Here is a 22,048-nt window from a genome sequence, read left to right as displayed (position 1 = left end):
TGAGTGAGGGCTGAGGCTGTCCCATCATGATTTCTTCCATAGAGCCTCCCACAGTACTAGCACACAGTAGGTACTCAGCAAGATGAACCAATGGCCCACAATTGGGCAGACATGCCTCTACTCCTTGCCCTCTTCTCCCCCTTTAAGCTGTCCTGGTTCCTTGGTCCTCATCTGTTTCTTCACCCTCTTGAAACCCTTTTTTAGTACCTTTCTCGTTCTTCCATGAGGTCCTTGGACAGGGCCTGGGGAAGAGGACCACACATCACACCTTGATCACATGCACCCTGTGTTAGGCCTTGTTTGAGGGTCCATGTGTTTCTCACCCAGTCAGGGTAAGGTCAGAGTTCTGGTTGGGAAGTGGTACCCCATGCTAGGTCATTCATTCTCTAAGGCTCTTTTGAGAATGCGTGGAGGGTGAGGAGGCAAAATGACAGACCAGGGTTTGTAAGGGTGAATGATGTATATTTAAAAGGAAAACAGTAACAGAAGGAGACAGAGATGACCTATAGAGCCCAGGCCACATTTTTTACTCCACTTGAAAGTCTAATTTAATAAGAGCCCCCTGGTCCCTGCAAACACCAGCCTCCTGATCCTAATGCCTACTGACAATGGCTTCATTCATCTTCCTTTTCACCTTTTTCCATTTTTCCAGGATTTTCTGTTTTCATTTCTCCTGTTTCTCCCAATTCTATTTCCCCCAGTTCTTCTAACTCTCTCCTGCCGGCTTCTGAAAGTTTCTCCTTTAATTCTTCCAATTGCCTTCCGATTAAATCTTCTGAGAATTTTTGGTCCAGATCTGATGGCCTCCTGTAAATTTCTCTTGATTCTCTTCTGCTCACTTCTGTTAGTTTCCTGCCTGCTTCTTCCAGTCTTCTTATGGCTAGATCTCTGGGCAGTCTCTTGGCAATGTCTCCTGAATCACTCCCCATGGCTCCCGGTTCTCTTCTTAAGGAGTTGCCTTTTTTTCTCTGCCTCTTTTCTTCTTCTTCGTCTTCACTCTCTGTGATCATCAGAGCTTCGTGACTCAGCTCATCTTCTGTCTCTTTATCACTCTCAGTTTGTCTTCTTTCCCACTGCTTTATCACCTTCTCAGGTCTGCCTCTTTCTCTTCTCGTTGTTTCCTTCTCCCTTGTCATCACTGATGTATTACACACTTCATCATCCTCTTCTGAAAAACAAGAAAAAGGAGTGAAGAAAGGTATAAGTTTGTTTATCTCTGGGCCTGGGTGAACCCCGGCTTGTGAGGGCCTGTGCTTCTAAGAGAAGCACGCTTTTCCAAAAGGAGAGAAAGGGGATCCTCCATTACTGAACGCCAGCCTTGTTCTGGACATCGTGTGAGCTGCACAGATTATGTCATTCGGTTGTCATGAAAGTGCATAGTGTCATCGATTTGAGTTTGCAGTCAAGGGACCTGAGACTGATAAAGAGAAATCACACCCCATGGTCACACTGCAAATAAATAAATAAATGCAGAGCCAAAGTTTGAACCCAGGATATTCTGCCCCCAGAGCTCGTTCTCTTTCCCTACAAGAAAAAGCATGGGTCCTGGGAAAGGACAGAAGGGGTCTTTTTTCCAGCAGCTTCATTTTGCATTTCTCTTTGTCCCTGGAGCACATTCACCATGTGTTGGGAGATTCCCTGTAAAAATATGAGCAGACCGGTCATAGCAAATTCAGCTGGAGAGCTATTTACAAATCAGAGGGACCCTTGCTCCATGTTTTACCAGCTGCAGAGGAAAGTCACCAATCCCCTCCTGAGTCGCCCTCACATTCTCTTCCTGGAAGCCCCTGGTCTCTAAGGTGCCTATAGGGCCTCTGGGTTCACTGGGGAGTGGGGGGGGGCACCTTTGGTGGTGAAGACATATGCAATGCTGCCACCTGCTGTTCGGGGAAGGAAGTGCCTGGCAGCTGCCGGGGACTGCAGGGCCTTCCCAATTGGTTTTCAGGAGGACACCTTCCCCAGCACACGGCCTGCCAAGGTTGGCGAGGGCCGTGTGAGGGAGGCTCCTTGGAGCATCTGCTGTTTGCCAGCTTAGTCCCTTCATGTCTATTGCTCCTGTGGCTCCACGGTCATGTGGGACAGAGGCAGAGCCTCTCTGAGGGAACCCAGCTAGCACATGGCAGGCACTGGATAACAAAGGGCTGCTCAAGTGACCCCAAACCCCACACCCAGATTCCCACTACCATGCCTGGATCAGAGAGGGCTTCGGCCTTGGTGTCTGGAGGGGGCCTGTCCCTTGGGTGTACGGTGTCCCAGCCCTGGCTCCCCTTCACTGCCATACAGCTAGGGAAAAGGCACCACAGAGGGCAGAGAGACGCTGTCTTGTTACCAGGAACAGTGTAGAATCATGGGGAAAAGCCTGGGGACAGAAAACCACTGTGGGACTTCAACACCTCTGCTTCCGTGTTACCCATTAAGGCAAACAAATAATAAAACTTACTTCAGAGTTTTCTTGAGGGGTCAGATAAGTCAGTAGATAGAAAGTCCTGAGAAGAGTGCCTGACACATAGGAAACACTGAATGGAGATCAGTTTCTGTATTACCCATCCCCTCCGGGACTCCCTGCTGAGTCTGTGGGGCTTGGAGTCCCAGGGTCCCAGCTCGTGCCTCTTCCCTCACTTCCTTCAGAGAGCCTGAGGGCGGGGAGCGGGTATCAAAGGCCTCTTCACTCCCTGAGGCCTTGGGAGAAAGAACCTGATAAGGCAGGTCTGCCTCTGCACCTCAGTTCCCTCTCGTGCCCCTCTGCCCCCGCCCCTGCCCTACCCAGGCTGGCTCTAAAGAGCAGTGCCCCACAGCAGAGGACAGTGTGGCTCCCAGTCAGACTGCCACGTGACATGGGCAGATCTCTCATCCCCTCTCAGCCTCCACAGCCTCCAGGGTGTCCCTACCTCCTAGGGGGGTGAGGACTGAATGAGATCATCCTGTCTGATGCTTGACCCAGTGCCTGGCATGCAGGAAGAGCTCCCAAAGTGTTAGTTACTGTCATTCTACCTCTGTCTTTGCTCTCGCTATTCCCTGCCAAGTATGCCCGCCCTTTCCCACCTGGCACCTGGAAAACTCTTGGGCATCTTAGAGCCTGAAGCGGGTGATTCTTCCCATTTGGAGCCTTCCCTGTCTCCCCAGAGAAGTCGGGGGGCTTTGCTCATGCTCACACAGAACAGTTCCTGCTGTTCAGAATTCACCAGCAGGAGCCCATTCCATGGGCAACTCTAATCGTCTGGCTTTCCCACTGGGAAGCCTGTGGGCTCCTCCAGGGCAGGAACCGAGCCTGTCTCCCCCAAATCTCACACCTTCCTGGTGTGTGACAAGTGCTCAACAAACATTTGATGAATCAATTGAAGAAATACAGGCGTGGACTCTCAGGGCAGACAGCATGGGCTCAGCCCCCAGCCTGAGGTCGGCTGGATCGCCTCCCTCTCCTGCCCCAGAGAAACGGTGGGGGTGCCGGTGGCTTGGAAATTAGAATGCTCCGTAGACAGTACTAAGCCCTGGGACTAAAGAAGCTACTGGAAAGTGCAGCTGGGACTGACAGTAGAGAACACAGAGGGAGAATTATGAAGCCGCCATCTCAGGGGCTCCAGGAACTTACTTTTCTCTATCTTTTCTTTCAGCAAATCCCTGTAGTTCGTTTTCTTCAGCTCATCAATGATGCCCTTGTTGGCATCGTCCAAAGCCTGTGGGTGGGAGAGGAACCGGTAAACTCTCCTAACCCCATTTGGCACCTAACCTCCCCTTTCACCCAAGTTCCAACCCCAGAGGCAGGGCTCTGCACTGAGCCTGCCCCCTCTTTTGCTCCTGGCTCCTTTGAAGGCTCCTGCCTGGAGGTTAGTTGGTGCCTAGGGACATGGAATTCCCCAGGCTAAGTGGTATGAGATATGACTGCAGGGAACTGAGACTTCATTTCCCTTGAGTTTAGGCATGTATTTGGGAGGATTGTCTATCTACTGATTTCCACCTTTTAACCTAACACTTCTTTTGGCTCCAGCCAATGCAAAGAAACACTACAAGCCCCTAAGCTCACAGCAAGGCAGCAAGCATCAGAAGAAACAAGACACACACCGCGGGTGGAGCTGGGGGCTGGCCTGCCTTCAGAGGGGCCGCAAGGGGGGCCTGCAACTCAGCCTATGCTTCTCTTGAGGGTAGGCTCTGCCTTCTTCCTCGGGTCTTGCACAGAGTGGAAAATCAGGAAGCACTCGGAATCGTCTACCTGAATGACCACCAGGCCTGGACACTCTCCTGTAGTGTTGGGCTGCCCTCCTCTACACCTGCCTGCCTGGAAATGCCAATCCAGGGGGTGAAAGGTTGGGGACCTGGTCTCCTAGGGAGTTGCTTAGGGATCTGGGGCTGTTTGGCCTGACAGGCACTTCTCCCTGCCTATCAATCTTTCAAAACCCTGCCCAGCCATCAAACCTTCCATGATAGGAAAGGCCCAGGCCTGCCTCCCTGCTGGGGCTCGCTCTCGCTCTGAATCCCCTGCCCCCTATTGCACTAGTCATAGTGCAATAGGGTTTTGTTTTGGTTCAACTTTCCTGCTGACACCTGTGGGGACAGAACCCCACAGAGCAGTTTCCAGGCTCTCGGCCTCATGTGGAGAGGTGCTGGCTCGGGTAGTAGATGGCTGTCAGCTGTGGCTGGTTGGCGGTCAGCTGTAACCGTTGAGCCATTGGCCACTGATATAACTGCCAAGGCTACGGAGGGAAGCCGAGGGGAGTCGAGGAGAGTGAAGGATAGTCGAGGAGAGTCGGTTGGTAGCAAAGCTGATAGCAGGTCGCACGTCGTGTAAACCCAGCCTCCAGTGAGACCATAGTGATATGACTCCCCTACCTATGGCTCCGTGGGTGTTCCTTTTTGGCCTCACCATGTCCTGCATTCTTATGTGGGGAATGGGAGCAGAGACCCCGCAGGAGACCCCGCATGACACACTGATCTTCCTGAGGGCCAGGACCACGGTCGTCACCTTTGGGCTGGACAAGCCAGGTCAACCTGTGGTCAGTAAATATTTCTGAATTTAATTGCCATGCTATCTCCAAATATTTGCAGGATGATCATTTGGAAGAGGATTAAATGAGAGAGACGACATGGCTGGTGAAGGGGAGTGCTCCAACCAACTGAGCCATCTGAGAGTTCAGCGGCAGCTCAGCTCAAGGTGCCATGTTCAATCTTAGTTGCAGGGGGCACTGCCCACCATCCCTTGAGGCACTCCCCTTCACCAGCCATGTCGTCTTACGGGTTACAGCTGACGGCCAACTAGCCACAGCTGATGGCCATCTGATCACAGTTGATGGCCATGTACTACCCCAGCCAGCACCTTTCTATGTGGGGACAGAGCACCAGAAAGCAGTTTCCAGGCTCTCGGCCTCACATAGAAAGGTGCTGGCTCGGGTAGTACATGGCCATCAACTGTGGCTAGTTAGCCGTCAGCTGTAATCCGTAAGCCATTGGCCACTAATATAATTGCTGTGGCTAAGCTAGCAGAAAAAATGAGGGGCTAGCAAGAAGATGGTGGCTGGCAAGCGTGGACTGCTGTTAGGACGGCAGGTTGCAGATTATGTGGATCCTGCTTCCTGTGTCTCCAGCCCAGCCGCCAGCGAGAATATAGTAATATGACTCCCCTACTTATGGCTCCGTGGGTGTTCCTTTTTGGCCTTACTATGTCCTGCATTCTTATGTGGGGAGCGGGAGCTGAGACCCCCGCAGGCCGCCCCACATGACACATGGCGTAGTCGGCAGGATATGGTGCCGGCCAAAGCTTTCCGAAAAGCAGTGGAGCAGTTTGTGCGTATGAAAGCTCAGTCTCAGGAAGACCAGGAGGAGCAGCTGCCGGAGAGCTCAATCCCCATGGAGGGGTGGAAAGATGTGGATGGTTCCCCAACCAGCAGAGGCCAGATAAAGCGAAGGACATTGCGGCCATGTGGGCTGGGAAGTGCTTGCTGACGCAGCCTGGATGCCGGCCTTGTCTCGGGAGGAAACACTTGCTGAGTCCTCCTTGGGAGATGAGGGTGAGGTCAAGGTCATCCCTCACCCCCAGGACAGCCCTGGCAAATGACTATGGACTATGGGGAATTGTCTTCCATCCCTAATTTAATGGACGCTTGACTGTTTGGGAACATACCACTATGTAGTGGAACTGGCGGATGTTTGCTTTTGTGTCTGCGGGAGCAGAGACCCCACAGGACACCCCGCACGACACAAATAAAACTATATAAACTGATGGCAGTGGAAAACATTTGAAAGCCACTGTCCTACCTAGAACGTGTCCTGCAGTAGGTGGGTGTAACCAGTGTGTCTGTGGAATGGCCAACTAGGAAGGCTGAGGGGCTGAAGGACCGCCCAACCCACTCCCCACAGCCCGGGCCCAACTTGGGGGAAAGGCTCACGCTGATGATAGCCTGCTGTGCCTTGTTGTTGTGGACGAGTTTCGCTTTCTCCAGGGCCTTCTCAAAGTTGTTCACTGCGGACTCAAAGTCTCTCAGCTTCACTGGGGAACAACGGGAGAGACACAGCACAGGTAGGAGGGGACACTGTGTGTTGCAGAAGCAGCTGCCCTGCAGGTGCCAAGCTCCCTCAGGAGCCCCTGGCCTGCCTGGCCACTCCCAGGGTCATTTACAAGCTTGTGTGAGCTAGAGTCAGTCCCAGGCCTCAGGCGGCATGTGAAGCTGCCCAGAGCCACCCTTTCCATTACATTCTTGGGCCACCTCCCCATTAAAGACAGAACCTGGGTGTCTGGGATCTCAGGCCATTCAAAGAGGTCTGTGAGGGAAGGGGGCCTGTGCACACATCAGGTGTCTGCAGGGTGGGGGGACAACTCCATCTTGCCCCATCTTAGATAGTTCCTAGAGAGGAAATCTATATTTTAAAAATCTTTGCTCAAATTTTTTAAGAATGCTGTGGAGACCAAATGAAATATCGACGGGCTAGGTGACTCAAGGGCCAGGGGCTAGAACCTCAGCTCTGGAGCTCAGTTCCCGCTGTGGTGCAATCTGAAGCCAGACAGAAGGTGGCTCCTCTGAGCTCACCCACCCCACCAATTAGTGCTGGAGCTGGGACTGCAGTGACTGACTGACTGACTGCTCTTTAAAAGAGTTTAATATCAGAAAGGAAGGGCAAAAGTACTCACCAGCTATAGGCTGGGAAGCCCACATTTCAGCTTCTTTTCTGCTTTCTCTTATAATTGAATATACCCAAGGTCCACCCCCCACCCAAGTATTGCTTTGGGATTCATGGAGGGCCTTTTGTCTGTGGGTTACACTGCCCGAGGCTATCCCATTGGAAAAGCAATTCAAATGTAATTCTGACACTGAGGTCTATAGAGTCATAATGCTTATTCAAGGGAGTAAAACATAAATACTATTTTTTTTTTTTCATTTTAACTGAATCTGTCACCTAAAGTTATCTTGATTCTGGGAGCTGTTTTCCTCTTGCCCCCATCCCCACCCCCTTGCATGCACAAATCCACACATTTGCACCTACAATTTTTGTTAAGTCATAAATAGGCTTTTCCAAGGCCTGTACTATTTCTTATCACTGTTAGAGACACTTCTGGGAAGTTAATGAGAGGGCAGGAAGGAAGAGATTAATGCCTACTGAGTTTTCGCCACATGCCAGTTCCTGTTCTCAGTGCTTCTATACTTAAGTATTACCTTATTTCTTCATACCAACCTATAGGTAGATACCATAATTATCCCTATTTTCAGAGGATAAAGCAGGCACAGAGTGGCATTTGCTGAAGGTCCCTGAGCCAGGACGGCCCAAAACCCAAGCTCTGCTTGCCTGGTTGTGCTACCTGTAGAACCCAGTGGCTCCCAGACTGCTGCATTTGATTTTGTAACCCCGGCATGGAGACACTGAGACCAGCAGTGAGTGGCCTGGTTCTCCAGAGGCCCTCAGGGCCTAATAAGTCCTCCAAGACTTGGGATGAGTGAACACCAAGGGGTATATCCCGTCTCCCCTTCAGCTTAACAATGCCCTCCTAAGAACAAGAAAGCGTTCTAGGAAAAACCACAGTAATCATGTCTGTGATTTAGGTTTAAAGCTTTCAGTGGTTTTCTGTATGCTTTTAAGAAAGAATCTATGATTTGTGACGAGGCCCATGAGGCCTGTGGATCTGGCCCCTCATCAGCTTCCTCCCTCGAGACCTTCCTGGTCCTCAGGAGCTCCAGCCGACACTGGTCTCTGCTTCAGCTTCAGATCAGCTCAGTTCCTGCCCACCTTCCCAAATGTTGCTTCTTTGTCTGGAAAGCTCTGTCCTCAGCTCTTAAAACAGCTGGCTCCTTCTCATCCTTAAAGTTTCTGCTTAAAAGTCACTTCCTCAGACAGGAGGACAGGAAAGTGTTATCGGTTTTGCTCCCTACTGTACGCCCAACTCGGTGCCTAGGAGGTGCCAAGGGAGTATTTGTGATATGAATAAATGAATGAATGATTATGCCCCCTGATCAGAGAGTACCAGTCCCTCCCTGGGGGTCAGCTGCATACCTGGGGCAGGGACAGCTTAGCACAGTGATTAAGAACCGAAGCTCTAAAGTCAGACAGAACTAGGTTCTAGTCCCAGCTCCATCACCTGGAGCCATTTTCTTTGTAACTTTGTATTGTGAAATATTTCAAATATACACAAAAGTAGAAGGAATCGTATAATGAACCCCTATTACTCATCACCCAGCTTCAACAATTATCAAAATATCACCAATCTCTTTCATGTATTTCTCCTCACTGCTGCCCCTTCTGTTGTAATTCACATATTGTAAAATGCACATATTTCTAAGTATACAGTTAAATAGTTTTTAGTAAATGTATACAGGTGTGCAATGATCACCACAATCCAGTTTTAGAACATTTCCATCACTCCAAAAAGTTCCCTCCTGTGACCTGGGGCAATCTGCTGAAACACTCAATGCCTCAGTTTCCCCATCTATAGAATGAGGATAGTGATGGCCTCTGTCATTGGCTTGCATAGTGATTAAATGCAGGAATGCTGGAAGATAAGGAGTACTAAGGCAAGAGGAAGTAGTGATGAGAGCTAGGTGGTGTGCTGGCCTGCAGCTGAGCTCCTCTAGGGCAGAAGCAACTCTTAGGGTGCCCCAAGCTCTAACGAGCTAGCCCAAAGTAGGCACTCACCACGTGCGGCTCAAAATGGGGAGAGGGAGGTGCTGATCCCCACTCTCAGAATCAGAATTAATCCGGGCAGGGGCACACTGGGATGGTAAGTTTGGGCCTCAGGATTTTCAGCCCGGGCTTGGCAGCTGAGCCTAAGGGCTGGGAAAGATAGGGTGTCTGTCCTCTCTGAGGCCATACCTTGTGCCTGTGCCACCAGAACACTGGCGTTCAGCTGCCACTCAATGTCCCCTTCTTCCTCGGCACACTGCTGGGACTTCTCACCATAACTCTGGGCCTGCCAGGCTTGGTCCAGCTCCAAGTAACAGCGACCAATCTCATGGAACAGCCAGGTCTTCTCCAGGGTGGTTTTTGCCAGAGGGATCTTCTCCTCCCACCTGAGGACATAAAGAACCAGGTCAGCTTCTTCCACTCTAACCTTCCCAAACCCACCCCCACACATACACTTGGCCACAGGAGATCAAGGCCATCTCCTGGGTGGCGGAATAAAAATTGTTCTCCAACCACCAGTTCTTTTAGGTACCGGGGTGGAGCTAATAAGCATTAACATGTCTTAAAACTCACAAAGCTATTTTGGAACATCTATGGGATCGAATTTGATACAACAATTGAAAAGATTTACAAAATAGCATTTAAATAACAAAAATTGTATTTAAGAATATTAAGTGCATGTAAAAGAAAAATCAACACAGAAAAAAGATTGGAATTAAAAAATATCAATAAAAGTGAGAGAAAAAAATTAAAAATTAAATAAATAAATAAATAATAAAGAGTAGGATTAGAATTAGTACTTATCTTTCGATGGTGGTACTGAATAACACTTCTACTCTTCTGTATTTTCCAAATTAATATTTCAATAATGAGCACATATTTACTATAAAACTTTTTATTTTAAAACGATACTAATAGGTGGGTGAACTCTCCTATGTGTCTATGCGTCTTTTGGCACATAGACCCCAGGGGCCGGTCAGGAAACCAAATGAAGTGTAGCAGAGGTAACAAGTCTATTTCAACCAAGTGAGGAGGGCCTGAAGGACAATTTCTCTCCGCACTGGGTAGCCCGCGGAGCTACCTCTCCCAGCGCAGGCCAGTCTCCAGGTCAGGCCCTCCCCTGGGTCTCCCTGGGGCTGAATCACCCCACTGTCACTAGCCCCAGGGTTAGACATCAAAAGTCCAGCATTTGGCTACCTGGAGAGTTCAGACTCTATTCCCATTGACCCCACATACCACAGAGTCACAGAGGAGTGTCAGAAGAGCTCCCAGACTCAAAGGGTCCACCAGTTCCTGAACTGGCCCAAGGTAAAGATCACCTGGAGTCATTGTTAAATACAGATCCCTGAGCTCCAACCCTAACCTGTAGAATCAAAATTTCCAGGGAAGAGGCCTAGTAATTCACATACCTAACAAATGCTGCTGGTGATTCTTATCACTAGGACATTTTGAGAAAACGCTGATTCTAGTCAATTAATTAAACTGATGAGCCCCAGAGTTTACAAAGTGGCTTGCCCAGGGTCGCCTAGCAGAGCCAGGAGGCAAATGTGGGTCTTCCTATGCTTCTTTTCCTGGGAGTCCGGTGTGAGGGTGGGGAGTTCTGGCCACGAGGTGGGGAAGGGGCAGTCCTTGGTCACTCACGTGTCAATGGCTTGCTGGAATTTCCCAACTCTGGCAAAAACCCTGCCAATGTTGTCAAGGGCTCTTGACTTGGCATCAGGAAGGTCACTGTGGGGAAGAATCATGACAATTGTTCACTAGAAATTGGTTGTTGGGCCAGCCCAGTGGCTCAGGTGGTTGGAGCACTGTGCTCCTAACATGGAGGTCTCCGGTTTGATTCCCACATGGGCCAGTGAGCTGCGCCCTCTACAACTAAGATTGTGAATAACAGCTCTCCCTGAGCAGCTGGAGGTTGGCGTGAGCTGCTGTGGACTGCCGTGGGCTACCGTGTGCTGCCATGGGTGGCCGGTGGCCAGTGTGAGTGGCCGGTGGCCAATGTGAGTGGCCGGCGGCCATTGTGAGCTGCTGTGTGCTGCTGTGGGCTACCGTGTGCTGCCATGGGTGGCCGGTGGCCAATTTGAGTGGCCGGCAGCCATCATGAGCTGCCAGCAGCCGAGAGCTGCCGTGAGCTGTTGTGAGCGGCCAACCAACAACTGGCGACCGACTGCCTCAGCTGCAGAGAGCGCAAGGCCCATAATACCAGCATGGGCCAGGGAGCTGTGTCCTACACAACTAGACTGAGAAACAGCCACCTGAACCGGAGTGGGGGGCGAGGTGGAAGAAAGGGGGGCCAAAAAAAAATAATCAGCCATTCTAGGCACAGTGGAAACAGAAAAGAAGTCAAAGACAGGGGCCCTGGTCTTAGGGACTCGTCCAGTTTCAGGGGCACGCCCAGGCTGGCAGGCTAACACCCAGGCCCTATGCCCCGTGGCCAGGAGTGAACATTATCAGGATATTTTCGGAGGTGATTAGTCAACAGCTTGTAGATAAGTTCTTTTGATGTTCTTTTGGTAGTAATTCCCCTTCTAGGAATTTACCTCAAGAAGATAAATGTTACTTCAAGAAGATAAATGTGAGCACTCTTATTAAAGTGGTGGTTACAATAAATACACATTGGAAACAACCTAAAGGTTGTCAGTGCCTTAGCACTGTACGGGGTGGGGGTGGGGGGAAGTCCCTGATACAGTAAGTTAAAAAGTCAGATGATAGGAGTGTATATACTATGTGTTTTGCCCCATTTGTATTAAAAATAAATATGCGGGGCCTGAAGTAGGATGCTGTGCTCCTGGCTTTGGCAATGGAGAAAGGGGCCTGGAGGGAAGGAGTGCAATGAAAGTAGCTCTAGAAGCTGGGAAAGGCAAGGAAACAGACTCTCCCTTACAGCCTCTAGAGGGAGTGCGGCCCTACGAACACCAAGATTTCCGCCTAGTGAAACTGCAGTCAGACTTGTAACCTCCACAACTGTTACGAGAATAAAAGTGTGTTGTTTTAAACCACCGCAAAATAAGTAAATAAGCAAAAAGTGGGCATTTTTAAAAGAAGAGAGAATGTAAGTCTAATTATAAATGATGGTTACCCAAGGGAAATAAGAGTATGAGGGAAACTTCTAATTTTTTTTAATTAATTTTTATTGGGGAATATTGAGTAGCAGTGTGTTTTTCCAGGACCCATCAGGTCCACGTGGAGTCGTTGTTTTCACTCTAGTTGTGGGGGGCACAGGTCAGCTCCAAATCAAGTTGTTGTTTTCAATCTAGCTGTGGAGGGCGCAGCTCAGTGGCCCATGTGGGAATCAAACCGGCGACCTTGGTTATATGAGCACCGCACTCTAACCACTGAGGCAACCAGCCACCCACTGGTGGCTCAGCTCTAAGCTCAAGCCATTGTCTCTCACTGGTCCATGTGGGAATCGAACCGGCAACCTTGGTGTTATGAGCACTGCGCTCTAACCACTGAGCCAACAGATCGCACAAAACTTTTAATTTTAAATGTAAATTTTTTACATGTCACCAGGAAAATGAGCTATTTCTCTAAAGAAAAAGACAATTGCGACCCCTAAATCAATTCTTTACCATGTGAACATTCTGATCTCTGTTAAAAATTACCGCCTTCTGAACAAATAAAACAAGAAAACCTTCCCCCAATCCCAGATCCCCTCTACCAGCAACCCCTCACTCTCCCTTCCCATTTCCTCTGCGCCCCTCAAGGCCCTGCAACCCAGAGGCTGCCATATCCTCCATGAAACTCCTCTGATCCAGTCTCCCTGTGTGGCCAGCTGCCTTTCTAAAATGCAAGCCATGGCTCTACCCACAGAGGCACTCACACACATCTGCGGAGTCCCGACGCAGCCCTGCAGCCTAAGTGCCCGCAAAGCTGTCATCACATACATTCCTGTGCAAGCTGAAATACCTTTCTGTGCAGCCACTCAAAGAATGAGACCTTTCCCAAGACACATTCTTTTCCAAACAAACAAAATAACCCCCACAGAAATGAGTTGCTTTTGTTTTAAAAAGCCTGTGTATGTAGAGATGTATATAAATATGCAGGTAAATACATTGAAAAGGGGTCAGAAGGACACCTCTCAACATAGTCCCAGGGAAGGATGGTCGTGGGGGGCAGGGAAGGTGGAAGGAGAGGAAGGACTTTCACGTTCTGCTCTCAGATCCACAGAGTTATAAATCAAGTACAACACTGTAGTACTTGTGCAAGATCAAACTCATCGGCCCTCAGTACCACCTTCAGGATCAGGTTCTTCCTCCTCAGGGTGGCACCTGGTCCTCCCACTCCCCACAGATCCTGGCCCCCAGTCCCATCACACTACCTGCAGTTCCCCAAATCCTCCAACCACGCCATGTCCCTCTTTCTAAGGTGCCCTTCTCCCTCCCCTTCATCCCCTTTGCTGACCCTCCTGTCCTTTGGGAAGCCCCCTCAGCTTCCAGTAGTGCTCCCACCGGCCTTTCTCCTTGGACCTTCAGCCATACTTTGCACCTGCTGCTCTCACAGCACCTCTGATGTCAGCCTTCCCTTCCAAAGTGGGTGTTCTGTTATGGTGTAATGAATGAATGAATAAGTTGTAATGCTATTCATAACAATAATATGTAATAAGGTAACAATAAAAATAATAACGACAAAGCAGGCAATCAAATCATCTACAGAGTATTTGGAGAAAGAAATGAGGGCTGGGGTCATTAAAGAAGTTACTTTGACAAGTTTGGGTTTGAGCTGCATCTCCAAGGATGATAGGCTTTTGGGGGGAGGAGCAGAGAGGGAGGGTCATGGCTGATTAGAATGAGGAAGTACCCCACGTGGGGTACTCTGAACTCACAAGACTGGGGGCCTGTTTGTGGATGTTAAAAAGAAACTAACTTTGCTTAAGGAACACTGCTGTTTATTCAGCCACCTAGCACACATTTTTTAGCGCACATGCGCACTTGTGGCAGGTATTGGGAAGAAAAAGGGAATATGAGTCCCGTCCAGAGTCCAGAATCTAACAGGGCAGGGCAGGATACAGGTGGAGTGTGGAGAGGGAGCACAGAGGAGGGATTTCTAAATTACACCTCAGGAGCATGGAAGGCTTTTTCGAAGGGAGACATTTAAATTATGAAGGATGGGTAGGATGGAGTGGATGAAGAAAATCCTGGCGAAAGAAAAGGAGGTCCCATTTAGGGACTTCAGGAGAAGAGCCACAGGTATGGGCTGAGGCACAGATGCCCAGTGGCCTGGAGAGGGCTGGGTCAAGAGAGACCAGGACAAGTCAGGTCAGAAAGGGCGGCAGAAATGGGCACTTGAACTCTATCCCAACCACTGGATTTGTTTTGCGCAGAAGGAACAGCTGGGCTGCAGGAAATCCAGGTCAGAAGTGAGGAGGGTCTGGACTGAACTGTGGGAGGGAAACAGAAGGGAAGGTGCCTCAGGAGATGGCGGGAGGAGGCATGAACAGGACGTGGGTGGGCTGGACGTGAGCAGCGAGGGGAGGGAGATGTCTGGGAAGCCGCCTGGGCTCGTTGGGGACTGAGGAGCCAATAGTACCATCCTCACGGATAGGGAACCCTGAAGCAAGAGGCTTGGAAGGAAGATGAGGGATTCCACTTTGAATATGCTAAATTCGGGGTTCCTGTGGAATATCCAAGTGGAAATGTCTTGGAATCAGTTGGACATGCAGGTCTGGGGGCTCGGGAGGGAGTCTGGCCAGAAGTAAAGACAGATATATGGCTCTGGGGCATGGGACATAGTTGGATCCAAAGTGCTGTATATTAATGAATCTTACTTAATCTGCATAATCCCTGTGAGTTGGTATTATTATGTCTTTACTACAAATGAGGAACCTGAGAAGGTGAGCAACTTAATTAAATCCACACAGCTTCTGAGTGCCAGAGCCAGAAGTCAAAGTCAGGTGTCTCCAACGCTGGTTGTTTGCTTGTTTGCTACTCCTGGAATGACCAATACATGATACTCCTGCTCAGCATGGTGGAGGTAGGCGAGAAACAAACTGGGAATAAACAGATTGCAGGGCTTGGATGAGTAAGAAGGAGAGGGCATGAGGCAGGCAATCCAGGCAACCCAGTTTGACCCAAATGGAGGACTGATGCCAGAGGGCTGTGCAAAAGTAGGCTCAGAGAGGAACTTGAGTGCCAAGCAAAGGCGTTTGGTTTTAACCTACAGGCAAAGAGGGGCCAAGGCCTGCTTGTCAGCAGGGAAGGAGGGTTGACAGATAAAATGCAGGGCATCTCTGGAGGTGACATGTGGGAGCAGCTGAAGGCAAGAACTGAGAGTGGACCTGTGAGTGGAAACAGGATCATGGGAGACTAAAAAAGGCTTAGAATTGTGGGGCAAGTAGGAACCATGAAGGAGAAAATCATGAAGGACTCCAAAGTTTCAAACCAGGTGCTCAGAAAGTCATGGTACCTGAGAATGGGTCAAGTTTTGAGGAAGAGCTCATTCCTGGGAGAGTTGATACATGTACTCTACATGCCATCCCCTCTCACACCTTATGAGATGGGGCTATTACTATGTCCATCTAACGGAAGAGATATTGAGGCTCAGAGAGGTTAAGGTGTCTTGCCTATGGTGCCAAGGCTGGGAGGTACAATTCCAGAGCCCAGGCAATTGGTCAGTAGCATGCTTTCTGAGGCCCTGCTGGATCCGACTCCTACCTACTAGGTCCAGCCTCGTCTTGGCCACTGGCAACACCCTGTGCTCTCCAGCCGTAAGCTTCCTGCCTCCTGCCTCTGGGCCGTCCCACAGGCCAAGTGTGTTCTCCAACACCCAGCCAGGTCCTCCTGGGATATACTTCTCATAGCACTGGGTCTTCTACTTTTCCTTCATGACACTTAACACATGGCGATTTATTAGTTATGTCACTTTTTATTTGACACCTGCAGGGAAATGACTTTTGTGTCTGATCACTGTTGTGTTCCCAATGCTAACAGCATCTGGCAGGTCTGAGGTTGAGGAATGCTTGTTGAGATGGTGTAAGAATGAAAATATCCCTAAGAACCAGGCCACTGGGAGCTTTTTGGAGTTTGGGGCCACTGCTCTCCTCTTTGTGGCCCCCCCCCCCCAAAAAAAGCTGACTGCCCCTGTCTGCCCCTTATCCTTAGACCTGGGCTGGTGGCGCAGCCCTGGTAAAAGGGTGAGATCTAGCCCCAGCCCCATTCCTCTGTAGGCCCCTGGGCCTTGGCCGCTCGCCTCCCCAGTGACTCACTATTCCTTGGCGATCTCCAGGTCCTTCCTGTGGCTCTGCAGGGCTGCTACCATCTGCCCCAGCTCAATCTGGGCATTCCCCATGCAGCTGTACAAGTTTCCAACCAACTCATCCTTGTTGGGAACATCTTCTTTGTTCCATTCCAGCACCTTCTTCAGCACTTTCTCCGCTTTCTGAAGGCTCCCTTCAGCACTGCCACTGGTCAGCACTGGGAAGGAAAAGAGGTGATGTGAAGGTAGGAGTAGGCTCCTCAGGGCTGATGGGAGAAACTGCCTCCCCTCAGATAACCACGCACAGCCCAGGGAAGCCAGAGGCTCAGGGTACTCTGCTGCTCCCTCCCCGCCTGGAAAAGGTCCCACCCCTCTGAGAACACCACCCACACATGTCAATGTCCTCCAGGCTCTTGAGGATGTAATGGACTGTCTGCGAGGGCCGGCGTTTACGTTCCCGCAGCCATTTCTCTTGCATCAGATTCCGGTCGCGCTCCACAGCGTAGATGGGCTTCTGCTGCCTCCAGAAGTCACCGCGGGTGTCCAGGTAGTTGATGCCGGTCATGATGAGGTCCTCCACAGTCAGGCCATGCTTGATGGTGCCTTTAGTCAGGTCTGTGGGGAAGGGTGTGAGGAGGAACTAACCAGAACAGGCGTCTAAGCGCGTCGCCTCCTTGTGCCTTGGGGTCCCTGCTGTGGGGCCTCCTGTGGGGCAGTCTGCCCACCTGGAGTTGTGGAAACAGTGAGGAGAGCAAGAGCACGTGGGTGGCAGAGTGGGTCTATCTGGGCCCAGTTGAGGCCAGGGCCCCCCTTTCAGGCACTCCTATGGTACAGAGCTTAGTACGTGAGCCTCTTATGGCAAGATATGAGGAACTAACAGAAGGGGCAGTTGGTGGATAGTCCCCAGCCCTCAGGGCTCCCCCATTTCAAGCTGTGTTCCCAGAGAAGACAGAGTCTAAATGCAAGACCTGGCCCAGGTTGCCAGTGCCAAGTGATTCCTTGGATGCTAAATGGGCCAGTGCAAGCTGGGAACTGGAGGGGTGTGCCCGCTACCTGAGCAAAGGTTAGAGCGGGCAGCAAAGCTGCAAGTCCACTTGGGATAATGTTCAGGCTACCCTTTCCCTCCATAGAAGCTCCTCTGCGGGAGGGAAGCGTTCAGGCCTGTTACAGGCATGTGCCAGCAGTGAAGCTGCTCTTGTCACCCAGTTCTACAGATGACCTTGGAAGTCAGTTCTGGGGAAAAGGCATCTGATTCAAGGGTGATTCTTGCCCAGGCTTATCAGCTAATGGCAATATTCCCGTCCCTCATCTTATATGAGGCATCCATTTCAAGGCTCCGTCCTATTTCCTGTCACTGCCAGCACAGTGTGGTGGAAAGAGCATTAGACTGGATGTCAGGAAGCTTGGGCTCTGGTGTCGACTCCATCCCTAAGTTGCTTTGTCACCTTGGATAAGTTATTCCCCATTCAGGGTCTCTCTTTCCTCATATATAAAAGGAGGGGTTGGACCAGATGAGGTTCGAGACATTCTAATACTAGTGTCTTAGGATTCACCTTCTAGTGCTTCCCAGCTGGATTCCTTTGCCCTTCATACAGACTGAAGGCCCAGGGCATGCCCCTTTAGAGACCCTGGTGTAGAGGAACCCACATCTCTGGTGTTCCCTCCCAGGGTACCATATCATTTAAGAACACTGATTCTGAAATTGAACTTCCTGGATTCAAATCTGAAAGCCGTGTCACTGCTTCCCTATGCATAACTTTAGGTGAGTTACTTAACCTTTCTGCACCTCAATTTCCTCATCTATAAAATGAGAATGTTAGTAAAACTGTCCGTAGGTCCATGTTGGCTGATATTATATGATAGGCTGTGTCTATGCCTTGGGCATTGCGCATTCCCTTTGCCCCACTCCCTGATGAAAACAAAGTGTCCGGAACCTTCATCCAATAGGAGCTTCTCCAGATACTCCTTGTCCGCGTAGAGCTCGCCCAGGAGCTGGCGGACAATCTTCTCACTCTTCAGCGAACACTTCCGCTTAGACTCTGTCTCGGGGTGGTATAAGAGCTGTCTCATGGGATATGACTTCTGCTGGGCTTTCATACTCTAGGAAGATAGAGCAACACCTGACAGAGGTTCAGCAAGGAGCACAGAAAATCCTGTCAGGGCCTCAGAATCTGTGATACCAGACTCCTGCTCCAGGAACTCTCTATGGGCCGAGACCCACGGAGTGTGTCTGGTCTGGGAACAACTAGACTCCCAGGACCCCTCTAGAGCTGGGACGGAATCCCATGGCGCCCGTGATAGGCAGGAGAGTTGTTCCCAGGCAAGAGGGCCACTAAGGGCCTGTGCGCCTCAGGCACACATGGCCTCATCCCTCAGAAGGATGTAGTGTCAGAACCTGGGTCCTTACCTCAGCCTGCTTGCTTAAGAAGGAGAGATCCCCTTTGTTCTCCAGCTTAATTGAAGAAGGACCTGCAAGGACAGAAGTGGGGGCTCAGGTCATCCAGGTCCTTGGCATGACCTGTCACATATTTTTATGTGGAAATGGCTGCCTTTGGTAGGGGGGTGGTAGGCTCTGAGCTAGGCTGACAGGCAAATAAATGGTATAGGATGTTTGGAGCAATACTTCTGTAGGAAGTAGGCAGCCCCCAGTAGTCCATGGCAGCCGGATTTCCAAACGAGGGGAGCTGTCCAATCCATGCCATTTCCATACTCTGCTGCCCTCTGGCAAGCTCTGGCTCTCCTTCCTCCTCCCCCCTGCCACTGAGCTGATAGGTAAGGCCAGCCCTTGTGCACAGGCAGTAAGGGAGGAAGCCAGAGACTAGGGAGGACCAGGCTCAGGGCTCCATTCTATCCTATGATACCAGGCCAAAAATATGTATAAAAAATAATAGCTTGTGGTGAGGCAGCAGAGGCCCATCTGGCTTTGAGGAGAACCAGACACTGCAGTGCTCAGACCAGTGGGTGGCGGATTGGTCCTCTCAATGGACTGCTCCTAATCCTCAACAAAATCAGCAGCAGCCAAATCTAAGCATGGGACTCCCTGCAGGCTTCCTGGTGGGTGTTCACCCAAGGCACCTCAGGCCTTCCTCCAAACCTAAGGCATTCCAAGAGACTTCCTAGATAACGGCATAGGCTATATGGTCACTCACTTCCCACTGAGTTGTTGATGGCTTCCTGGGCTTTCTGAATTCCCACTTTGAATTCCCGATTAGGCCGCAGCTTATAGCCTCGATGATAGAACACCAAGGCAAACTCAAAGTCTCCCATGGTATACAGGGTCTCAGCCTTTTGCAAAATCCCCTGAAATGAGAGGAAGTCCAGTTGAGGTGGACAGACGAGGCCTTACAGGACTCAGGTGTGGTGGAATAGAAGGGTCCTGGGTTGAGGGTCAAGGTTGGAATACAGAGGCAGGGATCTAGGCAAGTGACCTATGAAGAGAAAATGGCATCAAACTCTAAGCAGTCCTGCTAGTTCTTCTACCACTTCTAACCAGAAGCTGCTGCAGACAGTGGCAGTGGTGACAGCAAGAAGGAGTCCTCCACCCAGACAGTCACCTTGCAGAAAGTTGGGTCACCCTGGAGTGAAGCCTCGGCATCCTTCAGGGATTTCTCCAACTCTCCCATCTTCAGGAAGCACTTGGAGCGGGCAACCAGGCAGTTCTTATCTCCATCCTGAAGGTGAAGAGCCTGAGAAAGGAACCACTCAGGTTGACAGGTACCAGGCAGGGCTAGGTAGAACTGGACTGGAAATAGCAGCCCCAACCCTCCTGCCGACTCCTTGGGGCAGTATAAACAGGTCTTTGGATCTTATCAGACCCAAAGCAGCCCAGTATCGATCTTTGCTTAGTCAGCTGTATTATCTGTAAGTGGCTCATCTTGAACGAGGTCAAATCACAAGTTTTGTGGAAGCCACTGGGTGAGATGTGAGAACATGCTACTCTGTGGACATAGTGAATTTCCCCGAGTGTCTGGGATTCCTCCAGTTCACTCAGACAATAGAGTACGTTTGGTGCACACCAAGTTCAACTACAAACCTGAAATAGCTGCACAACACACTCACAATACAATCCAAAGGCTAAGCATTATGAAGGCTGACAAAACAGATTTTAGGACCATCTGCAACTCGAGTTAGCCATTCCACTAGCCATCCTTTTACATAGCATATTGAGAATGAACCACTATTTCAGGGGATTATGATGAAAATGCTGGCAAAACTGAAACTGATTTGGGCCCTAAAGTGGGAGCAGAATGCTTCCCTCCTCCACACGTCCTCTCTCCTCCTGTCTGAGATCATTACCATAGTCTGTGGAGTACTGTCCTTCCTGACGCATGGACTGTATCAACCCCTTTCTAAGACCTCCCTACTTTTCCAGGAAGAGGAAATAGCTACTTACTTTCATGGAAAAAGGTCACTTCTAAGCTATCTTCCCTCAAGGTGTTTTTTTCTCTCTGTCTGAACTTCTCGGGGATGGAACATAGAACATAATCCAGAGAGAGCAGAGTGGGTAGGGGCAGGGCTCCTAAACTCAATTGTTGACTCATTCGGTCAGTCAGTTCTGCTTTTAGTGTGGTTGGTGAGCTGAGGGACAAAAGACTCTGGGTAGCAATTGAGAAGCTTGACTTTAGCAAGAGTCTTGGGGCTGATTAGAGAGCTTTTCTGCCACTCCAGTTGGAATAAGAAGTGGGCTATTTGTTGTAAAAGACATTGTTACATGAACATCTAATAGCTTACTTGTAGAGAGTTTAGTCCATGGTTTGCATCTCAGCATGGAGTCTGAGTGCCTGAGTTCAGTGATCTTGGGCATGTTACTCAACTTTATCGGTTTCCTTATCTATAAAGTTGAGTAATAGCAGTACTTCTCCCATAGGCTTGTAATGCGCTTAGCAGTACCTAGTATCTTAAAACAGCACTCAATCACCTTAGGGTGGGGTGGAGCAATTTATACTAAGGTTATGTATAATAACGTTAGTTATTTACTGATCACCTTCCATGAGCAACTTTGTGCCAGACACTTCGCTTCTTCAGGAAGCGTCCCAGCCAATCTCCCTGCCAATGATAGGAAGCTGAGGCTGCTCTGTGGAAGAAGGCCAGCCAAGCACCAAACATTTGAGTAAAAAAGTAGCAGAGGTCCTTGTTCATGCACAGAATGGTGGGTTATTAAGAATCAGGCAGAACGTAAGTGGGAATTGGAAGAAAATGGCTGGGGTGGGGGAGGGCTTATCTGTCACAGTGGTGCGTCAATCAAGAACAAGTGAATAATAGAAATGATAGGGTCCTCCAGGCATCATCAGGACCTCGGTTCAGAAATCCAAAGTGGTGATGGGTGACAGGTTCAGAGTGACTCACGTTGCTGAAGCTAAGAGCGGCTTTAGAGAACTCCCCGCAGAGATAAAGCCGCTCGCCCTCCGCCATGTACGAGGGAAAGGTGCTTCGCAAGACTTCAGTTTCTGGGTCCGACATGGTGACGAGATTCATAGACGCTGAAGTGGAGAAAGGTAGGAAAAGAAGCCAGAGAACCTCTGGTTTGTGGAAGCCCAGTCTCTTAGCAACCGGGAGCCGTGACCTACTTCCGGTCCTGCCCCTCGATCGTGCTGGGGCGGGGGGGTGGGGGGGTGGGGGGACAACCGCCCGCGGGGGCGCTGGCACCGGTGCCGCTGGAGCGTGTCGGGTGGGCTTAAGGCGGCGGTGTTTCGCGGTGTTTCATTGTGTTTGCTGTTGCATGTTCCGTTGGTTCTCTCCGTAGTTGAATCTTGTGCAG

At 50.2% G+C, this 22,048-nt stretch overlaps 1 protein-coding gene across 4 annotated transcripts; it reads right to left on the bottom strand.

Annotated features, from left to right (window-relative positions):
* Nucleotides 1–443: 443 nt before the first annotated feature.
* Nucleotides 444–21,831, bottom strand: ODAD4 (outer dynein arm docking complex subunit 4). 4 transcript variants are annotated; one of them, XM_081029266.1, is made up of 12 exons: nucleotides 21,637–21,831; nucleotides 19,845–19,976; nucleotides 19,440–19,590; nucleotides 18,698–18,759; nucleotides 18,225–18,390; nucleotides 16,681–16,905; nucleotides 16,301–16,508; nucleotides 10,741–10,827; nucleotides 9,289–9,485; nucleotides 6,378–6,478; nucleotides 3,590–3,674; nucleotides 444–1,168 (listed from the first exon to the last, which is right to left on the bottom strand). In XM_081029266.1, exons 1-12 carry the CDS (start codon nucleotides 21,763–21,765, stop codon nucleotides 615–617), a joined length of 2,097 nt encoding a protein of 698 aa, XP_080885392.1. In that variant the 5' UTR covers nucleotides 21,766–21,831; the 3' UTR covers nucleotides 444–614. The 4 variants fall into 4 exon arrangements, with proteins under 4 accessions (XP_080885392.1, XP_080885393.1, XP_080885394.1 ...); XM_081029269.1 differs by lacking the exon at nucleotides 444–1,168 and adding an exon at nucleotides 2,316–2,359; XM_081029267.1 differs by lacking the exon at nucleotides 19,845–19,976 and having other exon boundaries at nucleotides 21,637–21,828.
* Nucleotides 21,832–22,048: the final 217 nt, after the last annotated feature.

Source organism: Rhinolophus hipposideros (assembly GCF_964194185.1).
Source record: "Rhinolophus hipposideros genome assembly, chromosome: 20".
Classification (NCBI taxonomy): Eukaryota; Metazoa; Chordata; class Mammalia; order Chiroptera; family Rhinolophidae; genus Rhinolophus; species Rhinolophus hipposideros.
This window is presented reverse-complemented; position numbering and strand designations above follow the sequence as displayed.

Coding starts and splice junctions, on each gene's coding strand:
- ODAD4 (XM_081029266.1), bottom strand. CDS start 21,765: ATGAATCTCGTCACCATGTCGGACCCAGAAACTGAAGTCTTGCGAAGC. Junction 3,675..6,377: donor CACAGCAGGCTATCATCAGC/GTGAGCCTTTCC, acceptor TCCCACCCACAG/GCTTTGGACGATGCCAACAA. Junction 1,169..3,589: donor GAAAGAAAAGATAGAGAAAA/GTAAGTTCCTGG, acceptor CTTGTTTTTCAG/AAGAGGATGATGAAGTGTGT.